The sequence below is a fragment of the Notolabrus celidotus genome, chromosome 24 (assembly GCF_009762535.1).
Source record: "Notolabrus celidotus isolate fNotCel1 chromosome 24, fNotCel1.pri, whole genome shotgun sequence".
Lineage (NCBI taxonomy): Eukaryota > Metazoa > Chordata > Actinopteri > Labriformes > Labridae > Notolabrus > Notolabrus celidotus.
The window spans coordinates 4,231,241-4,243,723 of record NC_048295.1 but is presented as its reverse complement, the minus strand read 5'-3'; the positions used below and the strand labels follow the sequence as shown (position 1 = coordinate 4,243,723).

Here is a 12,483-nt window from a genome sequence, read left to right as displayed (position 1 = left end):
CGGCTTTTGTATGCAGAATTATGAAGCATTAATTGAACAGACCTTTGAAGCTGTAGCCACTGTAAAGCTCTACTACCCGGATGTAAATGGACACAGATGATACATGTCTAGTTTGTCATTTCGTTTTTAGTCATGCTCGATTTCAGCTGTCATCTTCACTTCAAAGTTCATGTCTTCCCACCGTCTGCTGAGCTGGACTCGCTAATTTACATTCCACATATGTGTACTGTTAAAACCGGATGATGACACACGGTACAAGTGTGACACAAGTCTATTTGTGATGCTCTTAAGAAAATTGTTGCTCCACTGTTCTCTCTCCTCAGACGACTCTGTTAGCCCGTGACAGAGCTGCTGTCAGAGGGCTGAACCCAGACAGGTAAAAATAGAGGAGTGGGGTTGTTGTGTTGCAGAAAACAGACTGAAATAATAGAAAATATTTGACTTGTTGTTCACACAAGTTGCTTTTTAAGTTTTTTTTTTTTTTGCATATCCCAGATAGAAAAGATGCAGCACTGTCAGTCCAGTCCTGCTCCTTGGTATGGGATCAGACACGTCGTCGCCTCTGTGCATATTTATGTTTATGTTGCAGTTCAAGCAGCCACAGGAGGGCCTTTCTGATCTGCAGATCTCAGCATTATGTTCTGACTACCTGGCATGTTGCCTGTTTTGACCGTAGACTGTATCAAACTTGAACATAGTCACAGTGAAGCTACCCAGTCTTACTTTGGTGGAGCTGAATTGTGCTTTTAGCCTTAACCAGTGCAAATTTTTCCATAACTCTTTGATGCCCGTTTTTCCTATGTATTTCAGCAAACGTTGCTACATCAACTCTTCCCGTCCTTCCCTCCACATGTTCTGACAAAGTAGGTTAGCTTGATCGCAGAAGTCTCATGGTTTCTAAAAATACGACGGGTTTAATTGTTAAAGGTCAGATCTGACATGATTCTTACCTGACTTTCTCTTCTGCTGCGATAGGCTCTTTTCCCCCCGGGGAGACGGTGTGAAATTAAATCCTGCCTTGGAGAGTAGAGCATCGGCGTCAGTGCGATTGGATGAGGAAGCTTCTCATCTCATTTCACATGATCAGCACTAAAGTGGGACAATATGATTAGCTAGACAATGGTCTGGATTTGTAGGCTTTGAACTGTTTAGTGTTGGTGGCTTATTTTAAAGGGAGGAATCTTTTCAGCACTTGTTGTCTGAGAGTGAACGACACGTATCTGTGAGCGGGAAGCAGTCCAGATGAGATATATAATCCCTCTAGCGAGCTCCGGGTCTACCTTGGGGTCTCCTCCCAGTGCGAGGAGGCATCCTAACCAGATGCTCGAACCACCTCAACCGGCTCTTGCTGTCTTCTTTTGCTATCTGTTATTTCTTCAAACAGAGACGAGAGTTCACCTTAAACTCGGCCTCACACCTGCAGGACGACTCTTCATGGTTTCTACACAGGAAGGGAGTTTTTAAAGTTATGTCCTCTCCTCCTTTTACAGTAGCACACCCAAGTCTGGACTTGTCCCTGTAAACACCGGTTCAAGCTGATCACCTCATCTTAAAGATATTGTTTTACCTTTTATTCGAGTTTTCTTCCTCTTTTTCCGTTTTTTAGGAACATGTTTACGTAAAGGTAAAGTGTGAATCTTTTAACCAGACCTGCAGGTTTTATAACTCCTCTCCTGCCTCAGTCTGGTGTCCCTGGCCCCCTTCCCACCCCCCCTGGTAGCTGAAAAACATTTCCAGATGTGCCAAGAAAAGAGCTCCCTGCGCAGTAGCTTAGTAATGGATTTCAAACACCGCAAGCTAAAGGTCACTACCTCAGATTGTTGATCCAGCGATCGCCCCCCCTCCTCTCTCCCTGGACAACAAAAACAAGCCTCTACAGGAGAAGACGGGGCGCTCGGACAAACCTCTGTCAATGAGCTGCTATCTAATTTGGACAGGGAGAGCGGTGGACATTGCACGACACTGGAAAGCGTCATAATCGTGTCTGGCACTGGCGTATGCATCTGTCTCGGCCCCTCTGTGGCTGCTGGACGGCCGCCCGGAATAATGCTGCGCTGCGCGGTTTTCTATTGGCTGCAGGGTCCCGCCGTGCACGGCTCTACTGGGCGGGTTTGGACCCCGGGGCTCTTTTTTCTATCTCTTGTCCACTGTCTCATAGCACAGAGGCGTTTGCCATTCACCTCTTTGTGTGCAATATGTCAGAGCGCCGGTGGGCTTGTAGCCACCGTGCACACAGCAGAGATAGGAGGAGTGGCTTCTGAATAACCTCACGACTGCCTCTGACCCTCTGGGGCGGCGTGCACACGAGGGAGTCCCTGAAATTACAGCGTTTTACCTGCATTCATTCAGGCTGTGCATGCTGCAGCGGGCTCCATGGCAGAGTTTCTCCTTGTTTGAAAATTAGACTTCCTTCCAGAATAATTTCAGCCTAAAGTATGACCTTCTCCTCAACTTAACCCAGACGTTTGGGCGCAAAGGTATCAAAATTCTGATCATATAAAAGAGTTGCAGGTTTGATATGTTTAGGTACAGGAAGTCCGAGGTTAGGGTGCAAGAAAAGCTCAAAAATTTAAGATCCAGACGAAGACGGTTGTTGAGTGTGCGACGCAGGACATATCTAATCAATAAGGGATGAGGGTCACACACAAACGTCTCTAACTGCAGCTGTTGGATGAATTTGAATCTTTTCTATCCTCTCTCCACAGAAATAACCTCACGCTGTTTGTTTTGTTCCTCTCTCTCTCTCCTCTCTCGCAGATCACAGTCAGAAAGTGCCTTGTGAGACCGCATCCCTACTTGAAGATCCCTGGGGCTCCTCTTCAGAGATTCTTTCCCCCTCTGCAGTCGTGACGGGACGCAGATCAGCGTGCTCGGTGTGAGGAGGAAGGAATCGTACACAACAAAACCACAAACCCTCTTCACCCCCTGACTGTCCGACCTTGACTGACATCATCACTCAAACGTCGGACATATCGGGGACTCGGATCCAAGTATGCTCCCTCTGCTCCGTCAGAGGTCCGAACCTGAGGTGTACTGATTGATGAACAATTAGCTCCTCTGACTGACAGAGTCCACAGCAGCTGTGCAGTCCCATGCTCCGCTCGGAGACACTTTGTCAGTCCATTACCTCCACGAGGACGCCCCTCATCCGTTGACCTGACGCCGCTTCATGTCCCTTCACTTTTAGTTGTTGTGCGTTTTATTTTTTTAACTGGGACACTCTAAAAAAAGGCCTCCCCCTCCAGAGGATCGCCTCCTCCTTCAACCAAGTGGCTCCACTCCACCCCAGCTGCCGACATGGCTCTGAACATCGCCTCGATACGGGACACGAAATGGCTGACCCTGGAAGTGTGCCGGCAGTTTCAGAGAGGGACTTGTTCACGCAGCGACGAGGAATGCAAATTTGCTCACCCGCCCAAGAGCTGCCAGGTGGATAACGGGAGGGTGATCGCCTGCTTCGACTCGTTAAAGGTAAGGATCCGTTTCTCCGTCCTTTCTTTAATCTGCAAAACACACGAAACACGTTAAGAATCCACACAGGATGTCAGATTAAACCTCTGCAGACCCAAATCACCGCTCTGCGCTCCTGATGCTCAGTGGGTGTTAGTTTCCCACTTAAACTGGCCTCCCTGCTGTGCTGCAGTTAACAGACCAGTCTGACCTATGAAGCTAAAGGCCACACAGGTCTGTTGTCATGTCCACAGTCACCCCATGTGTGTGTGTGTGTGTGTTCATCTAATGTTACCCTTCCTCGTCCATCATCCGCACTTGCGAGCGAACATCTGATCGCCTGAAGTCATTCCAGGGCTTCTATTCCTGGGTGCATGTCAGCTGTCACACACAAACCAACAAACATCACAAACAGGCGGAGCGAGGTGTAATGTTTGGTTCCCACAGATCTGAGCCGAGGTAGCAGCAGAAGGTTCAAACACCAGATTCTCCTTCTCTTCCTTTTGTGAGGGAAAGAAAAGGATCCGAGTGTTGAATCAACCGAATATATTTGACTACATTTGGTTCATGCGACGACTGCTCGAGGCATTTTTTTAACCTGAGCTGTAGTTTTATGTATGTTAGCGTCTAAATGATGAAAGCTGCGTCAAAATACAAGCTATGCAGTCCTTTAACAGGCCGAATCAACTGATAGAAAATTGAACCTCTCAAAGTCTGACTAACTAAAGTTGATAATGCTGTTCAGGATCTTGTTTTTCTAGCATGTATTCAACTTAATCTCACCCATACTGGACTTGTGCATGCTCCAGTTTGCACTAGATTCAACTAAGGTAAGAAATCCAGAGAGGACACGAGTGTTTGGAGAGTTAAATACTTCTTTTCTGATTTTAAACCTTGTAACGACTCACACTAAACATGATGTTTTGAGTCTTGTAGATCTGATGAGAGCGTAGTCCTGCTCCTGGTCTTGATTGATGGACAGCGTAGAGAGCAGTCTGATTCCGACAAACAGCTCTTTCTGCATGCTTTGGTCTGGCTCCTTCTCCTGCTGGGACTCCACTGCAGCCTGAGGCGGTTTATCAGAACTGTAAGCTCGTAACTGACACACCAAGACGTTTAAAAATAGAGCCCTGTTTAAAAATACCATAACTCCCCTTTAAAGCCACGTTGAGTGTTTATTCTCTTTATAAAAGAAGCCCGTAGTTTATGTCTCGACCCCTCGTCTGCCCTCCTTCAATTCGTTATCTTAAATACTTTCTTAATGGCACAGTTTGCCGTTTTTTAATCGTGGCGAATTAGCTCGACACCGAACGCTTTGAAAGTCTCCCCAATTATAACGAGGTCGCCTCGCACAGGCCCCCACATGCCGCACACAAGATTACTGCATCTAAGAGCAGCCCGGTGTTTTCAAGCTGTGAGGGAGAAACGCTCTGACAATGATAAATAGCTGCAGAAACTAGAGCAGAACACTGGAACTATGAGGTCTGCTTTTTAAAGCTGCATTTCATACACGCGGTGATGCGGCGTGTGGAGGGTGCAGATGAAACTTTCTGAGGTTGTGTGAAAGGACAAAAGAGGCAGATAGGATAGAAACATGAGCAGCTCTCGACGTGACTTCCCTCCGCCTGAAAAATTGAATTTACTCAGAGAAAATTGAGGTTTTCAGGGGTCTTTGTTGAATTGTGCTCCATCCACACTTCCACATCCCCCCTCTTACATCCATCTCCATCTTTGCAGTGTGTAAAAGCCCTCTTCCTCACGACTCGTTCAAGGAGGATTAATTATTTGACAGTCTAAAAACAAGCTGTCTTTACGTTCCCATCAGCTGTTTTCTTGGCTCATGTTGAAGCTGGCTGTAATATCGCGTCAAGTGACACTCCTTCCCTGCTGCCAGGTTTTTGCGAGCTGTTACGCCGTTATGGTTTAATGGGCGAACAGCTGACTCCAATCGGGATCGATTTGTTGTCGCAGCATGCGAGGGAACGGCCTGAAGCGGACCCTGTCTGCACATGACATGATGTTCTGTACCCTGAAAGCTCTGGCCAGTCATCCCTGACGGAGGGAAGTAAATGACCGGAGCGCTCAACCTCGTACTGCTGCCACCTTTCATTTAGAGAGCTCTCAATGATGTTTCTTCTAGCTTCAGGCAGCCCACCGGCAATACATGCATCATCTGTGCTTTAATGTGCAGGGTGAAAGAAAGCCCATGCAGCTGCAAAGCTGAGAGGAACTTGAGGTCACAACTTGAGGTGTCTGGCAGTCTTGATGTCCTAGACTGGGTCGTTTAAAGTAATCTAAAGGTATCCAAAAAAGTAGAAGTCTTGTGTATCTGATCCGGAGTGGATCCAGTTGAAGTTAACACATTGACTTGAATAGAAACCAATCAGATCCAGTGCTGTGACGGAGCGGAGACAGATCCGGTGAAATTTGGCCGGAAGTGGTAAACTTTAAAAGTCTGCATCTGGATTAGGTTGAACCAAAAGTGAGCTCTCTCCTTCATTAGATAATAAATCAGTCTCTTCTAGCCTCTCGATTCTCACCGTGCTTCATCTTCACAGCTGTTGTTAGCATCATCTGTCGAACAACTGCGCTTCATCTCCGAGGCTCGTGCTGGATTTGGATGATTAGATTTAATCTGCTGAAATGTCAATCAAGCCCATCGTTGGAAAGACTCGCCTGGTGCCGTTAGTTAGTGCGAAGGAGGGCGAAAAACACTCCTGTGAAAACCTGCAGAGTGGCACGAGTGGGGAAGAAACACTGTAAATATTTGACAGTTTTTGGTCATATATCCTGAATATTGCACAAAAGCATCCTCAAAACAAAGACTGTCTTCATCCCTTGATTTGGATCCATGCATCAATTCAATATCATTCACATAAAGTAGAAACCCGTCTGTGTTATCCCTCAAAAGATATGCATTTATTCTAAAATTCCCATTGCGTTTGTGTCACAACTTCCATCAAAGCACCAGGAGGATGAAGGCATGCCTAAAAAAAAGTCTTGATCATACTTCCTCGTCCCCGTGGGGATAAATTAGCAGGGTGGGACAATCATCAATTTTAGGATGAACAGAGACACGAGATGAAACACTCGGCATCTAAAGGAGAAACTCTTCAGTCGGCTAAATGAATGAATTCCATTTAATTGATTTTTAATTGAAGTAAAAGATTTGTGTTTTTCTGCCCCGTTTTGCTGCACTTTCTCTCTCTCTCCGGTGTCTTCTCACCACACATTGAGAATACAGGATTCTCTGTACTTTTGACTCCATCTCGCCCCCTCTCTCCCAAAGACTCTCCTCGTGACAGCTGAGAGAATGAACGCTTTATTTTGTATTAGGAAATGTGTTTCGCTCCATGGCAGGCTGATTTCCACCCCATTACGCCCGTATCGTCTTGCCGGGTCTTCTCATCTGATAGGGTTATCACTGCCAGGGTTGTGTGCTGCCAGGCGTCACCTGGCCCGTGATCAGAAGGGTCCTTTTCATAAACATGTGAGAGGTACGGCTCGGGAGGGGAGTGGAGTAGGAGGTGTAAGTCTGTTGTTGCACTTGTCAGGCGGGCATGCCAGCTCTGTGGAGAATCTGAGTGTTACGGTTGTTTTTGTTTCTGACTGTGAAGGTAGAAACTCTTCTGGGGTGACAATAGCTCCTTCACGTCAAACTCTGCAGAAGCCAAACATCAGATTTGACGTCTCATTGTCAGACTAAAAGATTTTCTTCTTCGCACTACAGACACATTTGGAAATCCTTACACAATCTGCACGGTCAGATTTCACTTCTCTTGTTTTTTTACCGGGTGTTTGAGTTGCTCAACATTTAAAAACATACTCTTGAATAGTGATGTAAATTGTCGGTGTCTCTTCAAACAGCGACTCCCTGCTTTCATCTTCTGCAGCACAGATTTTGAAAGTTGTTATTAGCTGTAAAAACAATGCAGTGAGACAAACCAGAGAGGTTGCTGTCACTGTGCCTCATGTTTTAGGCTATGTTCACACTACTATGTTGTTGTTTTAAATAATATACTGGGCATTTGTTTGAATAGCTGAAGTATTAGCTTTACTCCTTGACTGCAGGCTGTAGTGTCGGCCTGCATGATGTAAAATAGAGTCTGTGGTTGCCGTACTTGATGCACCAGCTGTTCAAAATAGAAAGAGTAATGCGAGGTGTGTTCATTTGCATGAAAGTAGGAGGCGGGGGATGAGGTTTGCGTCCAATCCAGGTTGACCTCATACCACTTATTGGATGAAACCAAAGTCGGAAAGTCACAAAACAAGACTTAGACCATCACTTTTCGTCATTATGCGACAACAATAATGTCAAAATGATCCAATCAGATATGTCTAAACATCCAGACAGATTTGACCTCAATGAGGATTAGAGTGCACAGTGCAGCTCTGTGCAGGCAAGAGTAGTGATGCTGACAGTTCATCTTCAAAGTAAGATACTAAACAAGAGCAGAATTCACCACACTGCACCTGAGCATCATTGGGGCGATATGCATTGTGAACTCGACCAATAGATGCTCTTTTAGCAGCTGTGATCCATCCTTAGTGAAGTCTCCCCTGATTGTTTAAAGTGGCTTGAAGCACATTTGAAAGCGAGTGTTTCTGGAGCACCCACAGCGTCCACTTCCATAAGTCCAAAAGACCCACTTTTGCATTTTCTGTAAGCATTGTGCTCTGCATGTGAACGATGCTTGGTTTGCTCCCGCTCTCTCAAACACAAACCATGCAGCATCCTGACTCCACTACGCTGCTCTCAGCATTTCTTTACTGTAATGTCTGGGGGATTATTTTTTTGTCCTCCCGCGCTACACTGTGGGCTTTAGAAATCGACTCTCTATGCTACATTTGTCATCTCTCAAAATAGGACACTGCTTCGTCTCTGTCCGACGGAAACTTTATTCACATTTGGTGGGAAGGCAGGATATAACTCACCTTGTCTGGCAGGAAGATACATGAGTGGTATCAGGTATCATTCTTTTCCAGTGAGAGATGGGGTAGAACATTGACAGTGGTGACCTTAAGGAAGGGAACATCTTCTTTTTCAGCCTAGAGTAGGTTAAATCAATCGTGTTTGGAGATATTAACAAAGTTTTAAGCTGGAAAGACATGTTAGTTGTTTAATTTTACAAAACAAGCTCTTTGTGAACATCAGGTGTGAGTGAGGATGCTCACAGCTCGCCTCCCAATCCACCCATACTGGCATGTTGTTCCAAAACTGGCTGCCGCTCATACCAGCATGTCGTTCCAACTGTCACTCCCCCAATCAGACGCGAAACAAGAGCAAGCTGTGATCCATGCTTGCATTTTCTGCGTGTCCCCAGCTGATATTTCCCCATTAATACAGCCGGTGCTCCACATTTTGCAGCAAAGTAAAATCAATCCGTCTGGAGGGAAAGCAGAAATTGCTTCCATTGAGACCGATTGAACACTCCTCCTTACAACTTTACCATCATTCACTCCAGTCGCTGATAAATAATCAATAAAGGCAGCGCTGCGTCTCCTGCGGCGTCACAAATGATTCATCCTGGTTGAAGCCATTTCCTTTAAGCTCCTTGATACTTGTTGCACTGTGGCCATGGAAACCGTGGCAGAGCGGAGGAGGGGGGGGGAGCTGTTGGAAACGGAGCGAGAATACCTACGTTAATGGAGCAAATGCAATCACAGCGGTCATGTGATGATGTCACGTTGGCTCCGACAGTGGCCTTTTGTTGATGCGTGTTTGTCTCTGGAGTGCTGACGGGGTTTTATTCCTCTCCTCTGCAGCGAGAGACTGCTCATGTCAAGAGGTTCATTTTGTGTCTTTGACTGCTTGTCAGAGCACAAATAAGACACAGCACATGTAGTGAAGCAGAAACCTTATTTAACAGATTGTATATACACATGTCAGAGTGTGTTCTTTCCAAACATACAGCTTCCACCATGACTGATGTCATGCTTAGAGTCTCGTGCAGATTCCTACCAGGTGACCTCCACACCCGGCTGAGCATCAGCGCTCTTAAAGGTGCGGGGGGACACTCTCCTGCTTCCTCGCGCTATCACGTTTCATCAAGTTGCGGTTTTCAAAAACAGAAAGTGGTGAAGCAGGAGAAACAATAGAAGCTACTTTCAGGTGTGCCGAGTGTTTTCTAATTTGTGTCACAGGCTCGCCGCGGCCTCCCCTGGGGCCCAGCTGCCCTGGTTTCTCTCACTTGGTAAGAACATCTTAATCCGGACTCTGCTTAAAAAGGTGTTTTATGGAGGGCGTGGGATGGCTTAGGAAGGTAAATAAAGAAAGAAGGGAACATTGTTACGAATATTTTAAAGGTAATTCAAGTGTTTTTATACCTGGACCTTGTTTGTTTAGTCAGATTTTGGGGTTTTGATTACTAAAAGGTAGAAAAAGTTTGGGAATTGCTGAAGTAGATCATGAGAAAGGCTTTAAATGCTGAAGTAATCGTTTTATGTAGGGCTGGGCGATCATTCATAATGATAATTATCATGATCTAATTTTTCTGCGATAGAGGAAATGCTATGACCACTTGTTTGCAGCCATTACAGTCACATGAGATGTGCAGGAGCGATGCTAAAACTCCACGTGAACAGATTTGATGATGACAGGAGTGATTAAACCCAGTAAAAACAGAAGAGACGGGTTCTGACAGGCAGAGCAACATTTGAATCAGAGATTGTTTTAAGCCACTTTAAGTTAATGTGTTACTTCATAACTACCAGTCCAGACATGAGCCAGGCGTGGACTGCCGTTACTATAACTCCCCCTCCTCAGGCTCATTGCATTTGCATGTTTTCAGATCTTTAGGAAGCTCCGGTGAACATGAACTTCGTGCCCGTGCCCCCTGCTCCCCTCTCTTGTTTTAAAAGATGGGCTCGGCTGCATTCCTCAGCGTAATCCTCCCGAACTGGGCCACACCCCGGGCAGAGCAAACATGTGGAGGGGAATGCACGCAGCGCAGCAGGAGTCGGTGTTCCCCCGGGGGTCATTCACACAGACACAATGAGGCACTGACTTGAGCTTAACGTGGGGGCTGCAGTGGACGCGGCATGCTTTGATGAGCCCCTCGGAGACCCCCTCTGCTACCAGGCCTCCTTGTACGCAGGCACATACACACACACCCGCTGTCTTCTCAGTACAAACCATGCCAAATTTCATTTGATCCATGTGATTTCACCCCCTATAACCCACAGCCTCAGTCCTGCTGATCTGAGAAAGCTCCAAAGATAGGAGAGATAAGAGGGAGGGGGAGTCGGATCAGCACGCTGTTTAAAGTCTCATGACACAGGTTCAGGGAGGAAGCTGGCCTTACAGGAAGAATGAGTCTCTTATAATGTTAGAAAAACCTCAGCAGCATTCATGTGACATAGATAAAAGCATCTTAATCACTCTTAACTATCAGTGGGACGCGTGATTAGTCTTAGATTCACTTCAAACTTGTTGAAAAGTGTTGAATCCCCTGTAGTGACTAATAATCCTTTCACTTTGACACTTCATATGTATCCTAACCAGCCATCACTGCTCTACTCTACTTTTAATCAGAGAAGTTGATCAAAGTTCTTGGCATTTTAATTGGGCCACTGCTCTGACCCATATCTGTCAGTGTGGTGAGGGTGGGGTGAGCGAGGTCTGCTGTGATCCCCAAGATTTCACCGTCTCCACACCGCTCCGTCAGTAGAAATGGACAAGGCCAACCTCAGGCGCTCTTAAAATATATATGAAATGTGTAAAATGCAGAGCTACTTTAATCCCCTGCTCCACTGAGAGTGTGTGAAATCACAGCTTATTTATTTCACTATTAGTGTTGGCAGAATATGTGGCTACCTGTGCATTTATTTCCTTCTGGACAAATTAAATCTCAGTATTTGATTCAGTTTGTCTTCCTTAATGACTACTATTCTGCATAGTTCATTGGCACACGTTTAGGCACACCTAAAGGTGTCAATCTTTTACAAATAAAAAGCTTAAACACACGTTTACAACATCTCAAGATGAGTAGTCTTTTTGATTCAGGTGTTTTTGTTGTTTATGTACTCTCTCTAGGTAGAGTGAAGTGCTCAGTGGAAACATAGCTGGTGTTAAGACTCTTTAAGTCGTCTAGTAACAGGTAGTTTTGGTGAATTTTGTAAATATTTATAACCACAAATAGTTATCTTTGTTTTATTTTTTGCACTCTATTCTGCTATGATGTGTTCCATTCCATTCTATTCTATTCTAACGTTTTTACCACAGTGTCAACAGGCAGAGGGGGATGAGTTAGAATCCTATATGTGGATTAAATTAATCTGACGTGTGTGATCAGGTTGTCCCTGATGTTGCTTTTGCTGTTGAGAATGAATCACTGTTGTTATGGAGTTTTGACCAATCAGAATCAAGCCTGGTAACAAAGGTATTTATAGATTATTCTGCTTTAGTCCAAGGGTTACAGTATTTGGACTTCAGTACATGTAGATGACAAATGGATGCATTTTCTAGACTATTAGGGCTTTAAGCAGTCCTGTCTCTCCTGCTTTAGATATGTAGGCAATCTTCTCGCTCTCCTTTGTTTTGCAATCACACAACATTAGTTATATCATGACTGGACTTCTAGTTTTGAAACCACCTCGTCTCCATACAAAGAGAAAACGCACCGTGCTGGTGTCGTCCATGTCAGCTTGAATAGTAGGTGTTGTCACCCGATGAGCCGCCTGCAACATGATGGAGACACTGAAAATCTGCCCATCTGCTGTACACAGTGTCTCACCTGGTCTCAATCCACCCACTACCTCTGAGTCATCCTCCTTTTCCATCCCTCTCTCTCTTCCTCTCCGTGCTGCCCACAGTGCTGCTGATAAAGTACTAGATTCTCTGCAATGTTTCTTTTCTCTCTCTCTGTGAGAAGAAGAAAACCCGAGAACTTAAATCAGCGGTGCAGAATCAATGCCATCCTCACATTTTGTGATTTCCAAAGCCAGCTGGACTCAAACTCCCTGACTGCTGCAGTAGTTGATGCTTCTGTGAGCACCTCTGCAGCAAAGCTGAAGGCAGATCTATGGCGAGTG

General features: G+C 45.5%; 1 protein-coding gene across 22 annotated transcripts in view; it reads left to right on the top strand.

Moving 5' to 3' along the window:
- The window catches only part of mbnl2 (muscleblind-like splicing regulator 2), a 68,476-nt gene that overhangs the window by 18,477 nt on the left and 37,516 nt on the right, over positions 1 to 12,483 (top strand). For 21 of the 22 annotated variants that reach the window (XM_034677389.1, XM_034677400.1, XM_034677384.1 and 18 more), the window contains one exon: positions 2,758 to 3,471. In XM_034677389.1, the coding sequence (XP_034533280.1) occupies positions 3,298 to 3,471 (174 nt within the window). In that variant the 5' untranslated portion in view covers positions 2,758 to 3,297. Of the gene's footprint in view, positions 1 to 323; positions 377 to 2,757; positions 3,472 to 12,483 lie in introns of those variants that run through there. The other variant, XM_034677383.1, reaches the window with a different exon arrangement.